The 25,074-nt window shown below is 38.5% G+C and overlaps 1 protein-coding gene across 1 annotated transcript in view; it reads left to right on the top strand.

Annotated features, from left to right (window-relative positions):
- Positions 1–25,074, top strand: part of GABRA3 (gamma-aminobutyric acid type A receptor subunit alpha3) — a 142,360-nt gene that overhangs the window by 77,273 nt on the left and 40,013 nt on the right. Inside the window, exon 5 of the mRNA XM_052663192.1 lies at positions 5,493–5,575. Coding sequence (XP_052519152.1) covers positions 5,493–5,575 — 83 coding nt within the window. The remainder of the gene's footprint in view (positions 1–5,492; positions 5,576–25,074) is intronic.

Genomic DNA, 25,074 nt, shown 5'->3' with positions numbered 1-25,074 from the left:
GCTGGAGTCAAGGTTCCCGGGAAAAATATCTATAACCTCAGATATGCAGAGGACACGACTCTCATGGCAGAAAGTGAAGAAGAACTAAAGAGCCTCTTGAAAGTGAAAGAGGAGAGAGAAAAAGTTGGCTTAAAACTCAACATTTAGAAAACTAAGATCATGGCATCTGATCCCATTACTTTATTTGCAAATAGATGGGGAAACAATGCAGACAGTGTGGGACTTTATTTTCTTGTGCTCCAAAATCACTGCAGATGTTGACTTCAGCCATGAAATTAAAAGGTACTCCTTGGAAGAAAAGTTATGACCAACCTAGACAGCATCAAAGGTCCATCTAGTCAAAGCTATGGATTTACCACTAGTCATGTATGGATGTGAAAGTTGGACTATAAAGAAAGCTGAACACTGAAGAATTGATGCTTTTGAACTGTGGTGCTGGAGAAGACTCTTGAGAGTCTCTTGGACAGCAAGGAGATCCAACCAGTCCATCCTAAAGGAAATCAGTCCTGAATATTCATTGGAAGGACTGATGCTAAAGCTGAAACTCCAGTACTTTGGCCACTTCATGCAAAGAACTGATTCATTGGAAAAGACCCTGATGCTGGGAAAGATTGAAAGCCATAGAAGAAGGGGACAATAGAGGATGAGATGGTTGGATGGTATCACCAACTCAATGGACATGAGTTTGCATAAACTCTGGGAGTTGGTGATGGACAGGGAGGCCTGGTGCTCTGTAGTCCATGGGGTCGCAGAGTCATACACAACTGAGCAACTGAACTGTACTATGGGAAAAGAAAGAGCATGGTAAAGTTTACTAAGCATAGTGTGGATAGTAAACTGAGTGGAGGTCAGGGTAGGCTTCATTCAGAAGATAATAATAAACAATGACTTGAAAGAGACAGGAGAGCATAACAAGTGCAAAGGCTATGACACAAGAGAGACAAGCATGTTGGAAGAATAGCAAGGAAGCAGGGTGACTGAAACAGAGGCAGCAAGGGAAGGCACAGTAGGAGATAAGCCGTAGAGGAACAGAAGATAAGATCATGTAAGAGCCTGTAAGCCATGGCAAGGAGTTCAGCTTTTATTCTGTATAGGATGAGGAAATACTTGATGGCTATATTGTAGAGAATATAGTATACAGAGAAACGGTAAAAGTAGAGATACAAGTTAGGAGGCTATGGAAGTAATAAAACTTTAACTTATTACTGTGGTGGAATAAAAACCAACTGTTGAGAAACAAAGATTAGGATGACAACAGAGCCAGGGTGCTACAAAACAGTAAAATGAGGACAATACCTGAGGCTGCTGCTGCTGCTGCTAAGTCACTTCAGTCGTGTCCGACTCTGTGCGACCCCATAGACGGCAGCCCACCAGGCTCCCCCGTCCCTGGGATTCTCCAGGCAAGAACACTGGAGTGGGGTGCCATTTCCTTCTCCAACGCATGAAAGTGAGAAGTGAAAGTGAAGTCACTCAGTCGTGTCCGACTCTTAGCGACCCCATGGACTGCAGCCAACCAGGTTCCTCTGTCCATGGGATTTTCCAGTCAAGAGTACTGGAGTGGGGTGCCATTGCCTTCTCTGAATACCTGAGGAGGGTGTGGGTATGTATATGCGTGTGTGAAGGGCTTAAACACATCTCCTTCCATCTGTATTCCCATCTATATCTTTCATCCCCAAAGAAAATGATTTCCTATATTGCCTTTTACTTCCTGTTTGCTCTCTGCATAGGAATCAAAACAGAACAAAACTTGGCTGGGACTCAGTTCCTGTAATCTGATTGTCACATTTTGAGGGGTCTTGGACCTTTTTTGAAAAGCCAACTGAAGACTAGTTGTTGTTCACTCGCTAAGTTGTGTCAGATTCTTTGCGACCCCATGGGCTGCAGCACGCCAGGCTTCCCTGTCCTTCATTGTCTCCTGGAGTTTGCTAAAACTCATGTCCGTTGAGTCAGTGATGCCATCCAACCATCTCATCCTCTGTCACCCCCTTCTCCTCCTAACCTCAATCTTTCTCAGCATCAGGGTCTTTTCTAATGAGTCAGCTCTTCACATCAGGTGGCCAAAGTATTGGAGCTTCAGCTTTAGCATCAGTCCTTCCAATGAATATTCAGGGTTGATTTCCTTTAGGATTGACTGGTTTGATCTCTTTGCTGTCCAAGGGACTCTCAAGAGTCTTCCCCAGGACCAGTTTGAAAACATCAGTTCTTTGATGCTCAGCCTTCTTTATGGTCCAACTCTCACATCCATACATGACTATTGAAAAAGCCATAGCTTTGACTATACAGGCTTTTGTTAGTGAAGTACTGTCTCTGCTTTCTAATACGCTGTCTCATATATCTGTAAGTCTCATTCATCTTGTGTAACTGAAATTTAGTACCCTTTCACTAATACCTCCCAGTTCACTCCAGCTCATGGCAACCACCATTCTGTTCTCTCATTCTGTGAATTTGACTATTTTAGATTTCACACATGGGTGAAATTTTACAGTATTTGTCTTTGTCCACCTTATTTCACTTAGCATGATGTCCTGCAAGTTCATCAGTGTTGTTGCAAATGGTAGGATTTCTTCTTTCTGAGGCTGGATAATATTCCATTGTATGTATGTACATTTTCTTAACCACTTATTTGTTAATGGACATTTCGTTTGCTTCTATCTCTTGGCTATTGTGAGTAATTTTGCAATAAAACATGGGAGTGCAGATATCTCTTTGATACCTTCATTTCAATTTGTTTGGACAGAGAACCAGAAGTGGGATTGCTGGATCACATGGTAGTTCTATTTTTAATTTTTGAGGTGCCTCTCTACTGTTTTCCATAGGGGCTGTACCAATTTACATTCCCACCAACAGTGTAGGAGGATTCTCTTTTTTCCACATCCTCACCAACACTTGTTATCTCTTATCTTTTTTGATGACAGCTGTTCTAACAAATGTGAATGATATCGCATTGTGGTTTTAATCTGCATTTCCCTGATGAGTAGACATGTTGAGTATCTTTTCAAGTCCCTGTTAACCATTTTGTATGTCTTCTTTGGACTAATATCTATTCGGGCAAATTAAAAATACTGTGTTAAATACTTAAAATTTACTAGGTGGGTGGATCTTATGTCAAGTGTTTTGTCACAAAATAATAATTTAATTTAATAACATAATAATAGGGTTTCCCTCGTGGCTCAGCTGGTAAAGAATCTGCCTTCAGTGTGGGGGACCTGGGTTGGGAAGATCCCCTGGAGAAGGGAAAGGCTACCCACTCCAGTATTCTGCCCTGGAAAATTCCATGGACTGTATAGTTCATGGGGTCGCAAAGAGTCAGACATGACTGAGTGACTTTCACTTTCAACATAATAATAAAAGAGGCTAGAAGCAAAGTTTTGAAGAGGATGGATATTTTGTGGCACAGATTGTGGTGATGAGTATATTAGCCTAAGTTTAGTCTGGGTGCTTTCTGCTGCATAAAAAGCTTGAAGGGGTCTTAAAAGTTGTAACAAGGAGGAGAGAAGGTATTAGGATGCATTTAAGTACCAGTGAAAAGACCACAGCATAATCTGGCTTTTGAAGTACCCTACTCCCACCAACATCTGCTTTATCATTACTTCTCTGTGCTTAGGTAGAATGGGTATAAAGTGGATGGGAATGAAAATAGGAAAGCTATTATAATTCAGTTCTGCTCCTAAACAGAAATCAGTACCTTTAGTATCTTGGCTTTGATAATCTATTTGTTGTGGTTATATTTGCCATGCCCTCAGGACAACAGGGTAGACAGAATTTCCCCTTGGCATTACTCATAATAGGCAGTATCTTGGAAATACTAATATAAGTGGAGAAAAGGAACACAGTTTATTAAGCCCTCATGAAGTCTGTTATGTATCCAACAGGAACAGGCTTCTCAATGAAATACATTTCTCTTTATCAGGTTCTCTGCGTCGTAAAACTCCCTACTTATGCCTTAAGAATAGAGTAGATTGGTGGGATATTGCAGGCTGACTTGAGAATTGAGCTTTTGTCCAAGACACATGGGAAATTTTATAAATATCCAAGGGGTTAGTTAGAGCTGCAAGGATACTTGCCATCTAGTTTTAACCTCTTACTGTTTAGATAAGGAAATGGAAAATAAGAGATGGGTAAATATTTGCTAAAGGGCACACACTTGGTTTCTGCCTTCCAGCCTAGAGTTCTCGTTAATAAATACCTGAGAATGTTTGCTTTAGTCAGCCTGCTTTGAGCAGTATCCATTACTGCTACTGTGATCATTTATGAGGTGGTACACATTTATCAAGTTTAACAGTTAGCTAGGATAGGATTCTCGCCAGTTGGCCACCTAAAACTCTTAAAAGGATGGCAGGGATTGAATCCAGTATAACCAGGAGGTATACAGGTTAGCTAGAAAAAGCTCATCAGAGTTAGCTGTCAAATAATTGAATTTTTGCTGTGCGATTCCCATTTCCACATAGCAGGTTACTTCCTAGGACAAAGAAAGTTGTGGCTCAAAATAAATGAAGGAAAAAGGCGGGAAATTTTGGAATTGATTATTTAGACAGAGTAATGCCAGGGAATGAGTATGTGGGTATGGCAAGTCTTATCCAATCCAGATTTCCATTGAGGAATCCATGAACAGTCTCTCCTACGTGTAATCCCTATTAAGAGCACATGAGTTCTTCATACTTGACCTCTAAGATGTTTGATGTCCTCCATAAACTTTGTAATTTTTTTTTTCTCACCAGCTGCTGTGTGTATACATGAATGTGCAAATGTGTGTATGTGTGCTCCAAGAATCACCTTCAGCAGAACCATCTTTTGTGCTTATTATCAGGTTAAAGATATCCTTTCTACACATCCTTCCTCTCCAGTGCAGTCTCTAAATTTTTTAATTCACACGATAGCCTGCTGAGGAGCATTATTTTAGAAATAAACTGCTGGGCTTCCAAGGTGGTGCAGTGGTAAAGAATCTGCCTGCCAATGTGGGAGATGCAAGAGAGGCGAATTTGATCTCTGGGTGGGGAGATCCCTGGAGAAGGAAATGGCAACCTACTCCAGTATTCCTGCCTGGAAAATTCCATGGACAGAGGAACCTGGCAGGCTATAGTCCATGGAGTTTCAAAGAGTCAGACACAACTGACTGACTGAGCATACACTCACACATGCAATTAAACTGCTATCAGGACTGAATGACTCAGAACCTGGTGTTTCCATGCTTCTTTGGTGGGGAGGTAGCTAAGGGAGCTCAGCTAGGGCAGATAAATGATATTTGTTTTCCTAAAGGTGGTAAAGTGGATTCATATCTGATCTAAAAATCTGAATACTGAATGCTGCTTTGAGAGGCTCTCTAGTTCAGTTAATCCATCCCTTGTGTTCATAAAATCTTAGATCTCAGTGAACCTAAACAAACAAATTATTGTTTTTTTTTAGCAGCACTACACTGCTGGTGAATGGAAACTGAGCTCCATGTTTAATACCATTCATTTTAGCTTAATTTCATGTTTTGTTCTTCCTTTTAGGTTAACAATTCATGCCGAGTGTCCCATGCATTTGGAAGATTTTCCTATGGATGTGCATGCCTGCCCACTGAAGTTTGGAAGCTGTATGTATTTTCTTACTTTCTGTTTTCTGATCTTCGCCTCCTCCCCCCCCAAAAAATGACATAGTTCCTATTCTGTCCCTTAGTAATTTCAAAAGCTGAAACCTTTAATTTGGGCTAGTATATAAGTGGGGAAGGGGAGTGGGATGGAGTAGTACTAACTGATCAGGAGGAGATTTAACCTTTAATAGAGTTTTCATTTTAGGAAGCAAACGTTATTTCACCATTTTAGACTAATTTCTTTGTCATTAGGTTGAAACATTAACATCTGTTTCCTAAATTATCCATAAGACAAGCCAAGACAGAGCTAATATAAAGCACAATAATAGCTTCCTAAAGACAAGATCCTTCTAACAGAAGGTGTTTATATTTTTAAAATGCCTGTTCTATGTGCATCTTCATATAGTTCTATCTAATTCTCTATAGCGAATGATAAACAGTAAGAGATGGGAAATTTTCTCCTTTTAAGAGAGTATTGCCCTTGCCAGAAGCTGTAAATCTGGCAGAAAAATAATTAAATACATAGCTCATTTTCAGATAATGAGAAAAATCAAAATTGAGGAGAATTTGAGTGAGTTTCTGACTAAGAATTTCAGAGTAAGTTTAATTTGGGAGTCATCAGAGCAACAGTGGCAGACTTTATTTTTTGGGCTCCAAAATCACTGCAGATGGTGACTGCAGCCATGAAATTAAAAGATGCTTATTCCTTGGAAGGAAAGTTATGACCAACCTAGACAGCATATTAAAAAGCAGAGTTATTACTTTGCCAACAAAGGTCTGTCTAGCCAAGGCTATGGTTTTTCCAGTAGTCATGTATGGATGTGAGATTTGGACTATAAAGAAAGCTGAGCACAGAAGAATTGATGCTTTTGAACTCTGGTGTTGGAGAAGACTCTTGAGAGTCCCTTGGGCTGCAAGGAGATCCAACCAGTCCATCCTAAAGGAGATCAGTCCTGAGTATTCATTGGAGGGACTGATGTTGAAGCTGAAACTCCAATACTTTGGCCACCTTATGCAAAGAGTTGAGTCATTTGAAAAGACCCTGATGCTGGCCAAGATTGAAGGCAGGAAGAGAAGGGGATGATGGGGGTGAGATGGTTGGATGGCATCATTGACTCAGTGAACATGAGTTTGGGTAGACTCCAGGAGTTGATGATGGACAGGGAGGCCTGGTGTGCTGCTGTCCGTGGGGTCGCAAAAAGTTGGACATGATTGAGTGACTGAACTGAACTGAACTTGGAGCAATATATCATGGTCTGTGTTTATCATCTCTAAATTACATTTATCTCTGTATTTTAACATAGAAAGTGCATTTGAAAAGACCCAAATAATTACGTGTGACACATTTTTTTCAATCATTGTCAAATATTTACAAATTATCTCCTGTGGGCCAGGCTCTATTATAGGAGCTTGGAATGCATCCATGAATAAAACAAAGACCCTGCCATTGTGGAGCTTATATAGAGGAAAGAGTGATGGCAAAAGAGAAAATAAACACTAAATTAAAAAGTAAAGTATAAAGTATGTTGTAAAATGGAAAGCACCATAAGAAGACATCAAAGTACTGCAGAATAAGGTGGGGTCAATCATGTCTAGGTGGAAGATAGACATTGCCATTGAAATTTAAAATAAAGTAATCAGTGTAGTCTTCTTTGAAAAAGTGACATTTGGGCAGAAAGTTTGAGGAGGCAAAAGGTTTAACAAGACAGATATTTGTGGAAATAATACTGTAGTTATAGGGAACAGCCAGGGACAAGACCCTGAATCAGAAATGTATCTGACTTGTTAAAGAACATCAAAGTGCCAGATGTGAGATCAAAGAGGGGGTCAGGTCATCTGCAGTGGTGATGGACAGTAAAGCACTTTGAATTTTATTCTGAGGGAAAATGGAGTTATTAGAATATTTAGATATATTATCTGATTTTTGTTTTTTCAAGAATCATTATGGATACTCTGTTAAAAATAAGTACGAGAAAGATAGAAGCAGGAAGTCCAGTTAATAGGTTATTGCAATATTTCAGCTGAGAGATTATCATGGCTCAGATCAGAGTGATAGTGGCATAAGTGATAAGATTCTGATTCTGGATACATTGTGAAGGACAATCCCAAAGGATCCTCCAATAAATTAGATATAGAATATCACAAGAAGAGAACTCAGGGATGACTTAGAGATTTCTGTCCTAATGGATTTACTATCAGGTTAGGTAAGTATTACTTCCATTCTGTGTAGGATAGAGTTGTTCATGAGTGAACATGCTCCCCTCATGAACAATTAGGAAACCTAGAATTGTTGAGCAATAAGGATTGAAAAGACTAAAATTCTGGAGATAGGGTAGAACCTCCTTTATTCTTGGTGTGTGTGTTTGTTAGTTGCTCAGTTGTGTCTGACTCTTTGCGACCCCATAGACTGTAGCTCGCCAGGCTCCTCTGTCCATGGGATTCTCCAGGCAAGAATCCTGGAGTGTGTTACCATTCCCTTCTCCAGGGGATCTTCCCACCCCAGGGATTGAACCCAGGTCACCTGCATTGCAGGCAGATTCTTTACCGTCTGAGCCACCAGGGAAGCCCTTTCATTCTTGGTGGTACTTTCCAATTCTGGCCATGGATTGCAGCTTAGAATTCAAGTTTTGCCCTGACCATAAGGCTGCTGCTGGATGAAATATGTAAAAAAGTAATAGAAAATGAACTTATGGTTGCTGGGGTTGCCAGGGGGAAGGGATAGTTAGGGGGGTTGGGATAGACATGTACATACTACATTTAAAATAGATAATCAACAAGAACTTACTGTATATCACAGGGAACTCTGCTCAATGTTACTTAGCAGCCTGGATGGGAGGGGAGTTTGTAGGAGAATGGATACATGTATATGTATGGCTGAGCCCCTTTGCTGTTCACCTGAAACTGTCACAACATTGTTAACTGGCTATGCATGCTAATTCACTTCAGTCGTGTCCAACTCTTTGTGACCCTGTGGACTATAGCCAGTGAGGTTCCTCTGTCCATGAGATTTCCCAGGCAAGAAGACTGGAGTGACAATCGGCTATACTCCAACACAATATAAAAAGTTTAAAATTTTGTTTAAAAATTATTCACCATTAGCAGTATACATGGCTATAAGCATACACTTATGATAAGCAAAATCAAGTGATCAGATGAACATATATTCCTGTGCTGATACTTGCAATTTCAACACTTTTGGTTCAGTGTGCCAGCATTTCCTGTTCTTGCTTTGACTTGACATTAGTAGATTTCTTTAATCCAGTAATGATCCTGTCTGTTGTTAAGCTTTAATTTTTATAGGAGAATTATAATACATTTCCATTTTGCTTATTTCTCAACTATTTTTCTCATTATTTGATTTTCAAAAATATATATACATTTCCCAATAAATGCCAGGAAGGAAATTACATGTAGAAACAATAGTCAGGATAGTGGTTACACTTGATGGGGTTTATGCTTGATAAGGGACACAACTAGTGCTTCTGGGTGCTGAATATATGGAATGTAAGTCTGGTTTCAGGAAAGATATCTAGTATGTCTTAGTCTCTCAGTTATGCCCAACTCTTTGGGACCCCATGGAATGTAGCCCACCAGGCTCCTCTGTCCATGTGTTCTCCAGGCAAGAATATTGGAGTGGGTAGCCAATCCCTCCTCCAGGGGATCTTCCCTACCCAGGGATTGTTTGTGGGTCTCCTGCATTGTAGGCAGATTCTTTACCATCTGAGCCTGCAGACTGGATATTTAATTGAAGTTTCATCCATTTAGATGGTATTTAAAGCCATAAAGCTGGAGGAGTTGACTGCATGTAGATAAGAGTGTCAAAGACTGTTTCCTGAATCACTATAACATTTAGAGGCTAAAGAGAAGAGAATAACTCAGTAAATGTGAAGGATAGGACAGGTATAGTAAGAGGAAACTTAAGGGAACATACTATCCTAGAAGCAAATTAAGTATATTAAGAAGGAGAGAGTGGTTTAAATTCTTAAGTGGGCAGTTAATATTGACTTTGAAAACTAATAAGGAAGCAATTCTGGAACGGTAAAGTGAGAACTTCTGAAAATCCATTCTTCCATAAAAGCAACAAGAACATTTTCAAAAGTTGTCAAAATAAACTTTCTCCAAACTCTAAGCAAAGGCTCACAATAGTCTGAGGAGTGTTAGTCAAGAGAAATGGCTGATTCTCAATATGGCAAGAGAACCATGTTCTGATCCTCTTCACCCCCATTCTGAAGAAGCCTTGAAGATTTCATAATGATAAAAAGGATCAATTCATCAGGAAGATAAACCCAAAATGCACAGAGCAAAACTGATAAGAATAGAAAAGGGAAATAAACTATTCAATAATAAAAAAAACTAAACATTTTAATATTCCACTTCCATAGAACAACTAGACAGAACATCAACATAGAAATAGAAGACTTGAACACGAGACAAACCAATTAGGTCTAATTAGCATTTATATTGCACTCTACCAAATAATATCAGAACACCCATTATTCTGAAGTGCACATGGAATATTTTCTGTGGTAGACTGTATGTTAGGCCTTAAAACAAGATGCAGTCAGTTTAAAAGTTCTGGGACCGTATGAAGTGTGTTATCTAACCTCACTTGAATGAAATTAAAAGTCAACTATGGAAGGAAATTTGGGAAATTCACAAATACGTTGAAATTCAACAGCATATTCCTAAATTTAAAAAAATGTATCAAAGAAAAAAACATAAGGGAAATTAGAAAATATTTTGAAATTAATGAAAATTATGTACAATGTAAATACAGCTTAAAGCAGTGTTTAGAGGAAAAGTTATAACTGTAAAGCCTGTCTCCGGGAGTTGGTGACGGACAGGGAGGCCTGGCATGCTGTGATCCATGGGGTCGCAAAGAGTTGGACATGACTGAGCAACTGAACTGAACTGAACTGAAAGCCTGTATCAAAAAGAAGAAAGATCTAAAATCAATAACCTGAACTTCTACCTTAAAAAACTAGAAAGAGAAGAGCAAACTAAATTCAAAACAAGCAGATAGAAAAAAATAATAAACATTAGAGTGAAATTAAATGAAACAGAAAGTAGAAAAACATTAAACAGAATCAAATAATATAAAAGTATTTTTTTGAAAAAATCAATAAACTGATAAACCTTTAGCTAGACTGATGAAAGAATACAAAATGCATATACAAATACAAAACAAGAGAATAATCAAATCATGAAATAAAGACATCACTACTGATCTTACAGAAATAAACAGGATTATAAAGTAACACAAGCTGCAAATTACATGTCAACAAATGAGAGAGCCTAGATGAAATGGAAAAATTACTACTAATACACAAACTACTGGAAGTGACTGAGAAAAAAGTAGACATTTTTATTGGACCTATAATAAGAGACTTAATTAGTAATTTTATAACTTCCCACAAGCAAAAACCCAGACCCACCATTGCATTTTATCAAACATTTAAAGAAGAATGAATACTAAGTCTTCCAAAGTCTTGTATAATACAGATGAGGAAGAACATTTAGTCAGGTCAGTATTACCATGATACCAAAACCAAAGATCACAAGAAAAGAAAACTATAGACAAATATTCTTTATGAATTCTTTATGACTATAGACATAAAAGTCTTCAACAAAATAAATAAAATAAAAACCAAATAAAAAAGCCTATAAATGAATTACCCACTATCTTCAAGTAAGATCTATTCCAGGGATATAAAGTTGGCTTTATATCCAAAAATCAATCAATGTAATACATCATATCAATAAAATAAAGACAAAAAAAGTCACATGCTCATTTCAATAGCTGCATAAACACATATACCTCATGCCAGAAGTCCAAATCTGTCCTGATTTGCCAGTAACTCTCTGACAGAGGAGCCTGGTGGGCTACGGTCCATAGGGTTGCAGAGTCAGCCACAACTGAAGCAACTTGGTGCACATGCATACTTGCCTATAACTTACCCTGTAACTTTGGATATTTTAAAATCTTGACAGTTTTAAGTATTTGAATTAGTTATAAAGCTATGGAGTGTTTATTTCCACTTGGTTTCATAGTATGCCAACCTTAGGCTGTAGTTGTTATGTTCATCAGAACTCTTGTATTCTTACTGAATATACCCAAACCAAGCTGGTTATTTTTTCTCTGAAACCTTCTTTTGTGTTTTGTGTCTTGGTTTGGATCTTGTGATCAGGTTGTTGTTAACCTCTTCGACCTCATCTCATATCTCTTTCCCCTTTCCATTGGCTTTCTTCCAGTTCCTAGAACACTGTAACACTGCAGAATATTTCCCACACAGAAGAGTTTACACTTTCTGTTTTTTGTTTGTTTGGCGCCTGAAATATTCTCCATCGAACTCTGGCTTTTGCTCATCTTCCATTTTTCTGCTAAAAAGCCACCGCCTCAAAGGGATCTGCTCTGATCACTGTATCTAATTAAACTCCTCCCTACCTCATAAACTGTTTTATTTTTTATAGCACTTATCACTGTACGATATTATCTTCTTTATTTACTTACATATTTTCTTTCTGTACTAGTTCAATGAAGGGTTGGGACCTCAAATGTCTTATGACTTCTGTACATTAACTATCTAATATAATGTCTCAGTATATGAGTGACTGAATCAAGCAAGCAAGTGACAGTATGAGTTCAAAGGGAATTCTTGCTCATTTGTGCTGTTGTGGCAGGAGTGATTTTTACTTCTCATATTCCTGGAGCCTGGCACATACCAAGGCTCAAGTAACAGAAGGAGGCATTTGGCAAAGCAACCAAAGGCAAGCAGATGCTTGCGGCATCATAGCCAATACAATATATGTTAAGGGGGCCATTCTGGGAGTGCTGTAGTTCTTATTGTCTGATAGGTCTCCTTTCTGCAGCATCCATTCCCCACACCTCTCTAAGTCTGCTCCTCCATAGGGGGAAAAAAAATCAAAATTGAGGAGAAGGACTCAACTGGGAGGGAAGTTGAGGGTTGAAAGAAACCCATGGGACAGGCAGGGAGAAGAGAAGAAAAAGAAGGCCTGAAGGGAAAGACTTCTATTCCCCAATGGGTGAATGAATTCCATCATTAGTCAAGTACTTGCAAAAGTTACAAACTCATGGTCATCTAGAATCCTTCCTCAGACTTCCTCCTTTCCTTTCTTGAAAGTGAAAGTCACTCAGTCATGTCTGACTCTTTGTGACCCCATGGACTATACAGTCCGTGAAATTCTCCAAGCCAGAATACTGAAGTGCCTTTCCCTTCTCCAAGGGATCTTCCCAACCTAGGGATCAAACCCAGGTCTCCCGCATTGTAGGCAGATTCTTTACCAGCTGAGCCACGAGGGAAGCCCAAGAATACTGGAGTGGGTAGCCTATCCCTTCTCCAGGGGATCTTCCCAACCCAGAAATCCAACTGGGGTCTCCTGCATTGCAGGCGGATTCTTTACCAACTGAACTATCAGAGAAGCCAAGCCATAGTTATATCCTGCCACTGAGATCTCTTCCCCGTTCCACTCAATTCATCCCACTAATACTATATAATTTTGTCCTAAATGTCATTCACACAAAACATTGTGATGGCCTTTGTAACTACTGTTTTGGCTTTAGTTTCATTCTTTCCAACCAGGCATCCATACTGCTGGTTGAACAATCTTTCTAGAGCATACATCTGGCCATGTCATCTCTATTTCAGTCATGCCTGCAGACCTTATAGCCTATGGACTAAAACCCTTATTTCATTTTTTAAAAACTTATAGTTAATTTAAAATATTATATTACTTTCAGATGTATACCACAGTGATTCAATATTTTAATAAATTATATTCCATTTAAAGTTATTATAAATTATTGGCTGTATTCCTTGTGCTGCACAGTATTTTCTTGTAATTTATGTACTTTATACATAGTGGTTTGTGCCTCTTAATCCTCTACCCCTATCTTGCCATCTCCTAGTTCCTCTCCCCACTGATAAGCACTAGTTTGTTCCCTGTATCTGGGAGTCTGTTTCTGTTTTCTTATATTCATTAGTTTGTTGGAATTTTTATATTCTGTATATAAGTGATTACATATAGTATGTGTCTTTCTTTGTCTGACTTATTTAGCTGAGCATAAAAGCCTCAAAGTCTATCCATGTTGTTGCAAATATCAAAATTTCTTTCTTTTTATGGCTAATATCCTGTTTTAGGCTTCCCTGGTGGCTCAATGGTAAAGAATCTGCCTGCCAATGCAGGAGATGTGGGTTTGGTCCCTGGGTCAGGAAGATCCCCTCGAGAAGGAAATGGCAACCCACTCCAGTATTCTTGCCTTGAAAATCCCATGGACAGAGGAGCCTGGCAGGCTATGGTCCATGTTGGTCACAAAGAGTTGGACATGACTCAGTGACTAAACAACAGTATCCATTTTACACACACACACACAGAGTATCATATACATTCATCTGTTGAACATTTAAGTTGGCTTCTGTATCTTGCCTATTGCAAATACTGCTGCTATGAACACTGAGGTACAGATATCATTTAAAATTAGTGTTTTCATTTTCTGCAAATATATTCCCAGGAGTGGAGTTGCTGGGTCATATGGTAGTTTTGTTTTTAGTTTTTTGAGAAACCTCCATACTGTTTTCTACAGTGGCTACATCAGTCTACATTCCCACTAACAGTGTACTAGTGTAGAAGTGTTCTCTTTTCTCAACATCCTTTCCAAGTCTATCCATCCTTTCCAAATTTATTATTTGGGATCTTTTTGACGACAGCCATTATAACTCATGTGAAGTGATATTTTATTGTGGTTTTGATTTGCATTTCTCTGACGATTAGTAATATTGGTCATCTTTTCATGTGACTGATTATTGACCATTTATATCTCTGGAGAAATGTCTATTCAGGTCTTCTCTATATTTTTAAATCAAGTTTTTTAGTTGGTTTCCTTTGCTGTGCAAAAGTTTTTGTTTAATTAAGTCCTATTTGTTTGTTTATCTTTTTGTTTCCTTTGCTTAAAGGGACAATCCAAAAATATATTGCTAACACTTATGTCAAAGACTGCTCTACCTATGTTTTCTTCTAGGAGTTTTATGATTTCCAGTCTTACATTTAGGTCTTTAGTCCATTTTGAGTTTATTTTTGTATATAGTGTGAAGGAATGTTCTGATTTCATGTTTTGACATGTAGCTGCCAGTTTTCACAGCACCACTTATTGAAGAGGCTATCTTTTTTTCACTGTATATTCTTGCCTCCTTTGTCATAGATTAATTGGCCATAGGTGCATGAGTTTATTTTTGTGCTTTCTATACTGCTCCATTGATCTATATTTCTATTTTTGTGTAGTATCATACTGTTTTGATTACTGGAGCTTTGTAATAAAATCTGAAGTCAGAGAGGGTGATGCCACAAGCTTTGTGTTTTTTTTCTCAAGATTGCTTTAGCTCTTCAGGGTCTTTTGTGCTTCCACACAAATTTTAGGACTATTTGTTCTAGTTCTGTGAAAAATGGCATGGGTATTTTGTTAAGGATTGTGTTAAATTTGTCAATTGCTTTGAGCAATATGGACATTTTAACAATATTAACTTTTCTAGTCCATAAATAATGGCTACATTTCTATTTCTTTGTATGATCTTCCATTTCCTTCATTAATGATTTATAGTTTTCAGAATATAGATCCTTCACTTCCTTGGTTAAACTTATTCCTTCATATTTTATTCTTTTTGATATAATTATAAATGGGATTGTTTATTTGCCTTTCTATGATAGTTTCTTAGTGGTGTATAGAATAGCAACAGATTTCTGTATATTAATCTTGAATCCTACAACTTTGCTGAATTAATTTATTGGTTCTAATACTTTTCTGGTGGTGACTAGCATTTTCTATATATAGTATTATGTCATCTGTAAATAGTGACCTTTCTATCTCTTTCCTTCTAATGTGGGTGCTATTTTTTTCTTGTCTGATTGCTGTGAATAGGACGTCCAATATTATGTTAAATAAAGATGGTGAGATTGGGCATCCTTGTCTTATTCCCTGATTTTAGAGGAAAAGCTTTCAGCTTTTTACCATTGACTATAACATTAGTTGTGGGTTTGTCCCAGCTGGCTTTTATTATTTTGAGATATGTTGCTTCTATGCCCACTTTCTGGAGAGTTTTTATTATGAATGGGTGTTGAATTTTGTAAAATTTTTCTGCATCTATTGAGATGATCATGTGGCTTTTGTCTTCTTTTTGTTAATGAGGTGTACCACATTGATTGATTTGTGGATACTGAGCTATGATTGCATCCTAGAATAATTTGCACTTGACCATGGTATGTAGTTCTTTTATGCATATTGCTAGATTTGGTTTGATAATATTTTATTGAAGATTTTTATATCTATATAAAAATCAGAGATATTGGCCTATGATTTTCTGTTTTGTAGTGTCTTTGTCTAATTGGATATCATGGTAATAATGGCCTTGTAGAATGAATTTGGGGATGTTTCCTACTCTTCAATGTTCTGGTATAGTTGAAAAGGATAGGTATTAATTCTTCTTTATATATTTGGTAGAATTCCCCTGTGAGACTATCTAGTCCTGGGGTTTTGTTTTTTGAGAGTTTTTTGATTACTGATTTAATTTCCTACTAGTGACCAGTCTGTTCAGAGTATCTGTTTCATCCTGACTCAGTTTTGGAAGAGTGTATGTTTCTAGGAATTTATGCATTTCATCTAGGTTGTACAATTTGTTGGCATATAACTGCTCATAGTATTCTCTCATGATTTTTTGTGTTTCTGTGATAGTAATTGTAATTTCCCCTCTTTCATTTTTTAATTTGCTTATTTGGGTCTCCTTCTCTTTTAATGAATGTGGCTTAAAGTCTTATCAATTTCATTTATCTTTTCAAAAAGTCAGCTCTTGCCTTCATTGATCTTTTCCATTGTTGTGGGGGTTTTTTGGTCTCTACTTAACTTATTTCTCCTCTAATCTTTATAATTTCCTTCCATCTGCTGACTCTTGGTTTTCTTCACCCTTTTTCTAATTCCTTTAGATTGTTAGGTTAGGTTGTGTATTTGAGAGTATTCTTGTTTCCTGATATAGGCTTTTATTGCCATAAATGTCCCTCTTGGTATTTGCTGCATCCCATGGATTTTTGAATCAGTTCAGTTCAGTTTAGTCGCTCAATCATGTCCGACTCTTTGTGTCCTCATGGACTGCAGCACAACAGGCCTTCCTGTCCATCACCAACTCCTGGAGTTTACTCAGACTCATGTCCGTTGAGTCAGTGATGCCATCCAACCATCTCATCCTCTGTCGTCCCCTCCTCCTGCCTTCAATCTTTCCCAGCATCAGGGTCTTTTCAAATGAGTCAGCTCTTCACATCAGGTGGCCAAAGGATTGGAGTTTCAGCTTCAACTTCAGTCCTTCCAATGTACATTCAGGACTGATTTCCTTTAGGATGGACCTCCTTGCAGTCCAAGGGACTCTCAAGAGTCTTCCCCAACACCACAATTCAAAAGCATCAATTCTTCAGCACTCAGGTTTCTTTAGAGTCCAACTCTCACATCCATACATGATACTGGAAAAACCATAGCCTTCACTAGACAGACCTTTGTTGGCAAAGTAATGTGTCTGCTTTTCAGTATGCTGTCTAGGTTGGTCATAACTTTTATTACAAGTATTAAGTGTCTTTTAATTTCATGGCTGCAGTCACCATCTACAGTGAGTCTGGAGCCCCCCAAAATAAAGTCTGCCACTGTTTCCACTGTTTCTCCATCTATTTATCATGAAGTGATGTGACTGGATGCCATGATCTTTGTTTTCTGAATGTTGAGCTTTAACTCAGCTTCTTCATGCTCCTCTTTCACTTTCATCAAGAAACTCTTTAATCCTTAACTTTCTGCCATAAGGGTGGTGCCATCTGCATATCTGAGGTTATTGATATTTCTCCTGGCAATCTTGATTCCAGCGTGTGCTTCATGCAGCCCAGCATTTCTCATGATGTACTTTGCATAGAAGTTAAATAAGCAGGGTGACAATATACAGCCTTGACGTACTCCTTTTCCTATTTGGAACCAGTCTATTGTTCCAGGTCCAGTTCATTTTATTTTTTTTTTTTTTACTTTATTTTATTTTTTTATTTTTAAATTTATTTATTTATGTATTTATTTACATTTTTGGAGGATAATTACTTTACAGTATAGTATTGGTTTTGCCATACATTGGCATGAATCCGCCACGGATGCACATGTGTTCCCCATCCTGAACCCCCCTCTCACCTCCTTCCCCATATCATCCCTCTGGGTCATCCCAGTGCACCAACCCTGAGCACCCTGAATACTGCATCGAACCTGGACTGGCAATCCATTTCACATATGATAATATACATGTTTCACTGCCATTCTCTTAAACCATCTCACCCTTGCCCTCTCCCACAGAGTCCATAAGACTGTTCTATACATCTGTGTCTCTTTTGCTGTCTCAAATACAGGGTTATCATTACCATCTTTCTAAATTCCATATATATGCATTAGTATACTGTATTGGTGTTTTTCTTTCTGGCTTACTTCACTCTGTATAACAGGCTCCAGGTTCATCTACCTCATTAGAACTGATTCAAATGTATTCTTTTTAAAGGCTGAGTAATATTCCATGGTGTATATGTACCACAGCTTTCTTATCCATTCATCTACTGATGGACATCTAGGTTGCTTCCATGTCCTGGCTATTATAAACAGTGCTGCGATGAACATTGGGGAACACGTGTCTCTTTCAATTCTGGTTTCCTCGGTGTGTATGCCCAGCAGTGGGATTGCTGAGTCATATGGCAGCTCTATTTCCAGTTTTTTAAGGAATCTCCACACTGTTCTCCATAGTGGCTGTACTAGTTTGCATTCCCACCAACAGTGTAAGAGGGTTCCCTTTTCTCCACACCCTCTCCAGCATTTATTGCTTGTAGACTTTTGGATAGCAGCCATTCTGACTGGCGTGAAATGGTACCACATTGTGGTTTTGATTTGCATTTCTCTGACAATGAGTGATGTTGAGCATCTTTTCATGTGTTTGTTAGCCATCTGTATGTTTTCTTTGGAGAAATGTCTCTTTAGTAATTTGACCCATTTTTTGATTGGGTCATTTATTTTTCTGGAATTGAGCTGCAGGAGTTGCTTGTATACTTTTGAGATTAATTATTTGTCAGGTGGTTTGTTTGCTATTATTTTCTCCCAGTCTGAAGGCTGTCTTTTCACCTTGCTTATAGTTTCCTTCGTTGTGCAAAAGCTTTTAATTTTTATTAGGTCCCATTTGTTTATTTTTGCTTTTATTTCCAATATTCTGGGAGGTGGGTCATAGAGGATCCTGCTGTGATTTATGTCAGAGAGTGTTTTGCCGAAGTTTTCCTCTAGGAGTTTTATAGTTTCTGGTCTTAAGTTTAGATCTTTAATCCATGTTGAGTTTATTTTTGTGTATGGTATTAGAGAGTGTTCTAGTTTCATTCTTTTACCAATGGTTGACCAGTTTTCCCAGTACCACTTGTTAAAGAGATTGTCTTTTCTTCATTGTATATTCTTGCCTCCTTTGTCAAAGATAAGGTGTCCAAAAGTATGTGGATTTATCTCTGGGCTTTCTGTTTTGTTCCATTGATCTATATTTCTGTCTTTGTGCCAGTACCATACTGTCTTGGTGACTGTGACTTTGTAGTAGATCCTGAAGTCAGGCAGGTTGATTCCTCCAATTCCATTCTTCTTTCTTAAGATTTCTTTGGCTATTTGAGGTTTTCTTTTATTTCCATAAAAATTGGCTTAAAGCTCAACATTCAAAAAACAAAGCTCATGGCATGTGCTCCCATCACTTCATGGGAAATAGATGGGGAAACAGTGGAAACAGTGTCAGATTTTATTTTGGGGGGCTGCAAAATCACTGCAGATGGTGATTGCAGTCATGAAATTAAAAGACACTTACTCATTGGAAGCAAAGTTATGACCAACCTAAATAGCATATTCAAAAGCAGAGACATTACTTTGCCAACAAAGGTCCATCTAGTCAAGGCTATGGTTTTTCCAGTGGTCATGTATGAAAGTGAGAGTTGGACTGTGAAGAAATCTGAGTGCCGAAGAATTGATGCTTTTGAACTGTGGTGTTGGAGAAGACTCTTGAGAGTCCCTTGGACTGCAAGGAGATCCAACTATTCCATCCTAAAGGAGATCAGTCCTGGGTATTCATTGGAAGGACTGATGCTGAAGCCGAAGCTCCAATATTTTGGCCACCTCTTGCGAAGAGTTTACTCACTGGAAAAGACCCTGATGCTGGGGGGTGGGGTGAGGGCAGGAGGAGAAGGGGTCAACAGAAAATGAGATGGCTGGATGGCATCACCGATTCGATGGACTTGAATTTGGGTGAACTCCGGGAGTTGGTGTGGATAGGGAGGCCTGGCGTGCTGCAATTCATGGGGTCACAGAGTCGGACACGACTAAGCGACTGAACTGAACTGAACTGGACTGAAGTGTTCTCCATAGCCTGGAACACACAAAGAGAGTCACAGAGTTGGGCAGAGAAGAGAATGGGGAGGGAGGAGATAGAGGTGACCTGGTGGAGAAAAAGAAGAGTCCCAAGGGGGAGAGAGCAATCCAGCCAGAAATTTTGCTCCCAAGTAAAAATGGGTACTGAAGATTAGATTCTTAAAGGTACAAAATTGATAACAAATACCAAAAAGCAAAGAATAAAAATCTAGAATAGAGGTTAGATTCTCAAAAATACAATATTAAAGAAAAAAAAACAAAGTCACAAAAATTATATATATATGAATTTTGCTTTTAAAAATAAGGTCTTTTTTGGCAAAGTAATAGGTTAAAAATGAAAATAAAAGGAGTAATACAAGACTTAAAAATATTTTTTAATTAAAAAATGACAATAGTAAAAATATATCTAGGACTTTCTCTGGTGTTGTTGTGGACAGTGTAGGGTTAGTTCAGTTTCAGATAGTTCTTTGATCTGGCTTGCACTTCTCAAGATCTATAGGCCCCTTCCTATGTAGTCGGTGCTAACTTCAGGGTTTTAATCTATTGGACCTGTCACTTCCAAAGTGGTTCCCTCTGTTTATTTTAGATTCTTCTGTTTCCTGGTGTCTTCAGTGTCTAATTTCTGCCCTGACACAAGGAGGCGGTAGTGGTTACTTTTTTTAGGCTTACTTGTCCAGCCTTGCTGTGGTGGAAGGGAGGAACATGGCAAACAGATATCACTGGCATCTGTGGGGAGTGCTTGCAGTGTCTCAGCCACACTGGGTTTCCCCCGCTCATGGTGTGTGTGCTTTCCCAGTCTACACTGTTCAGGCTTTAGGTTGCTCGGCCAGGAACTGTCTGATGTGGACCCTGGGTTGAGTGTACTTCCCAGGTCTAAGCTGTTCAGGTTCAGGTTCTTTGGTACTCCACAAAGGCGCAGACTTGATTGGGCTTGCGTTTTGTGCCCTTCCCCGGTCCAAGCAGCTCAGGTGCTTGGCGATCTACGACTTATCGCCTCCCCCGTCCCAGCCTCTCTTGGTTTTCTGAGTATACACTGGGCATGCCTTCTCAGGTGTGCGGTGTGTCTCCTCTGGGGAGCTGATCTCTGGCTGAGACCCTCCCAGTGGATGTCGACCATCCAGAATCCCAAGGAGTCTTGCTTAGCAATGAAGCCTGCTTGCAGTTTGGTAGATGATGCCTCTCTGGGACCGTGATTTCCCCTTTCCTTCTCTGGCTGCACTTGGCTGCCTGTCTCTGGCGGGGGATGGACTGGTTCACAGCCGGCTAGCTCTACTCAGTCCTTTGTTCTGTGAGTGGGCCTGGAGGTGTCTTAGGTTAGGGCTTTTCACGGGATAGCTGTCCCACAGTCTGGGTTGCTATCTCTAGTTAGTTCCCTGAGATTGCCCTCGGGGCATTCAGGCCCGGTCCTTACCCTAAGCAATGCAGCCTGCGCCTCCCTGTTCAGTCCCCACTTGCTAGTGGTGGATGCAAGCTTCTGGGCTGCTTCTCCGCTGGGAGTTGCCTTTAGGTACGTAATCTGTGGGGTTTAATTATTTATTTATTTTCCCTCCTGGTTATGTTGCCCTCTGAGGTTCCAAGGCTCGCCACAGATTCACCAGTGAGAGTGTTTCCTGGTGTTTGGAAACCTCTCTTTTTAAAGACTCCCTTCCTGGGACGGATCTCCTTTCCTACCTCTTTTGTCTCTCTTTTTACCTTTTATATTTTGTCCTACCTCCTTTCGAAGACAATGGGCTGCCTTTCTGGGTGCCTGATGTCCTCTGCCAGCATTCAGAAGTTGTTTTGTGGAATTTACTCAGCGTTCAAATGTTCTTTCAATGAATTTGTGGGGGAGAAAGTGGTCTCCCCATTCTATTCCTCCGCCATCTTAGGATCATCCCCCCAGGTCCAGTTCTAACTGTTGCTTCCTGACCTGCATACAGATTTCTCAGCAAGCAGGTCAGGTGGTCTGGTATTCCCATCTTTTTCAGGATTTTCCACAATTTATTGTGATCCACACAGCCAAAGGCTTTGGCATAGTCAATAAAGCAGAAATAGATGTTTTTCTGGAAGTCTCTTTTTATGATGATCCAGCGAATGTTGGCAATTTGATCTCTGGTTCCTCTGCCTTTTCTAAAACCAGCTTGAACATCCAGAAGTTCACAGTTCACATATTGTTGAAGCCTGGCTTGGAGTATTTTGAGCATTACTTTGCTAGCATGTGAGTTGAGTGCAATTATGTGGTAGGATTTTTGAATATTGTGCTTTTATTTCATATGTTTCAAGGTATTTAAAAAAATTTCCTCTCTGATTTTTCTGTTGACTCATTGGTTTTTTTTATTATCATAATATTTTAAGTGTTTATGTAATTGTGTTTTCTCCATTTTTCTTCTTGTCATTGATTTCCAGATTCATGTTTTGTGGTTGGAAAATATGCTTGATATAATATCTATCTTCTTAAATTTATTGAGACCTGCTTTGTGGCCATCATGTGATCTATTTGAAAAACTGCCATGTGTACAGAAAAGAATGTGTATTCAGATGTTTTGGATGGAGTGTCCTTTAGATATCTTTCAGGTCCAACTAAGTTACAAGTTGGTGGTTTGCAAATATCCTTTGTTTGACATAATAAGTGTTGTCTGTTGTTTTAGGCACTAAGTCATGTCCAACTCTTTTCCAACTTTATGGACTGTAGCCCACCAGGCTCCTCTGTCCATGGATTTCCCAGGCAAGAAAACTGGAGTGGATTGCCATTTCCTTCTCCAGGGGATCTTTCCAACCCAGAGATTGAACTCACATCTCCTGCATTGCAGGCAGATTCTTTACCACTGAGCCACCAGGGAAGCCCATAATAAGTGTTAATTACTTTCAAAATTATCCTCCAATATTTGAAGTTTGGGAGATGTCACACAGAATTCCAATTCATTTATTATTATTATTTTATGAAATCAGAAGATAGGAGAACACTGAGCTCAAATCCCCACAGGGCCACAACCACATGGGGCTGAAAAGTGTCTGTCTCTTTAGATGGGCACTTTCTACTCTCTTACTGAAAACAGGGTACAATGTCAGTTGCCATTAGTCAACTCACTTACATTCTTGTTTTACATGTGGTAGAATTAAGAGCTCCTAGTTGAATAAAGAGGAAAGTGACACAATTGTTGTACCCATAACTATACATATTTTAAATAAATAGAAGGTAGACTGAAAGGACTATTTCAAGAAAGATTGTGAGTTTTCATTTCCTAGTAAAAATGAATATTTATACACAATTGCTTTGCATATAAAGTATGCTTTTGTTTGAAGAAATAAAACTTCAGATATCAACATTATACAATCCATTATAAGAACCATAATTGATACATTTTAAAAGATGTACAATGAAAATCTTAAAACAGACTGAAATTAAAAAAAAACAATTAAATAGATTAAAATTTCAACAGGTTTGTATTTGAATGTATACATTAAGTGTTGCTGCTAGGAAATGTAGTTATATATCAATTAAGCAATTAACCTTCACAGGCATCAAAATATTTTATAGATGTGTCAAATTTATAAAAATGATTAAATTGCAGCAGTAGCTTTATATTTAATCAAGTATTTTTGTCAGTGAATTGAAGAAATGACTGAGAACATATACAGTGCACATTATGTGGAAAAGTTAGATTTCTTGTGGTATTTTCCTTCATCAGTTATGAGGGCACAGATTTTAAAACAGTACCATAGGGTTATGTGTATTTTCTCATAATTTCAATGAGAAGTTTGATGTGCCTGAGGAACTTTTGGGCATGTGGCCTACTATATACAAATCAGGAAATGTTTTTCTTGAATATATTGAAAATAATTCTAAAACTACAATATAAGCAGATCACAATTAATACATATGTTTTTGTCAGACTGTTACAAAATACATATCCAACATTTCAAAGTTTTGTAGGGATACAGAATTTATATCCGTTCACTGGTAGATTGACTAGCAGTTATTTGCTTTGTGGTATAAGGTTTAAATAGAGCATGTTATGGACATGATAGCTGCCGCCATGAGTTGGAGATCTCTGAGTGACTTGAACAATAAACAGCTCAAAAATGAATGAAAAGGGTGAGCAGTATGGCGGTCAGGTTCTCTTTATAATGATCCTAGATATCTGAGTTATGGCATGGTGCTCACCCCAAATATAAAACCCACTGTTCTAAGAGTTGATCTGTGTCTAGAAAGAAAGCAACTCTATTCCTTTAAGATACTGACTATAACTGAAAAACCTCACTCCACATTCCCTCACCATTTTCCTACCCCCACCCCTGTTAAAATTAATCTGTGCTAAGTTCCATACTCGACTTTGAAATTCCAAATACAAGACCTGATATTAATACCCTGATACAGAAGAAATGGTGGCAGGTTTCCGGTTTGCAAGTTAAACCAGATTAAACTTATAAGTTTCAAAATAAAATTGTAATCATTAGTTATTGCTTTTTTAATTTGTAATTTTTCATTTTAATTTAAAATATACCTAACATGATTTTTTACCATAATTCATATACTCACCCCATAATAATTAAAAATTAAAGAAATTTTACTATATTTCTAGAAGTTTATTTTTCTTACAGCTAGCTTAATTAGGTCATTTAAGACATGTCTGTAGCTCCTGTGGACATTTGAATTTGTGACATCTGCATTAAATTATATTTTAACCATTCCTTCCCTTGCCACTACTCTCTATCCTCCAAGAGAAGGAAAACTTTATAAAGGTTTATTGGCAGTCCAGAAGACTGAGAGTCACTGTGAGTCTTCTAGACTGTGACCACTTTGGGTTTATTTCTGTGTGTCCAGAGTTGTTATTGTTGTTTTTCAGTCGCTCAGTTGTGTCTGACTCTTTGTGATCCCGTGGACTATAGCACACCAAGCTTCTCCATCCTTCACTATCTTACGGAGTTTGCTCAAACTCATATCCATTGAGTCGGTGATGCCATCCAACCATCTCATCCTCTGTTGCCTCCTTCTCCTCCTAATCTCAATCTTTCCCAGCATCAGGGTCTTTTCTAGTGAGTTGGCTCTTCACATCAGATGGCCAAA

Source organism: Budorcas taxicolor, chromosome X (assembly GCF_023091745.1).
Source record: "Budorcas taxicolor isolate Tak-1 chromosome X, Takin1.1, whole genome shotgun sequence".
NCBI classification, from domain to species: domain Eukaryota; kingdom Metazoa; phylum Chordata; class Mammalia; order Artiodactyla; family Bovidae; genus Budorcas; species Budorcas taxicolor.
Note: the sequence above shows the minus strand (reverse complement) of the source record. Positions and strands in the feature narration are given on the sequence as shown.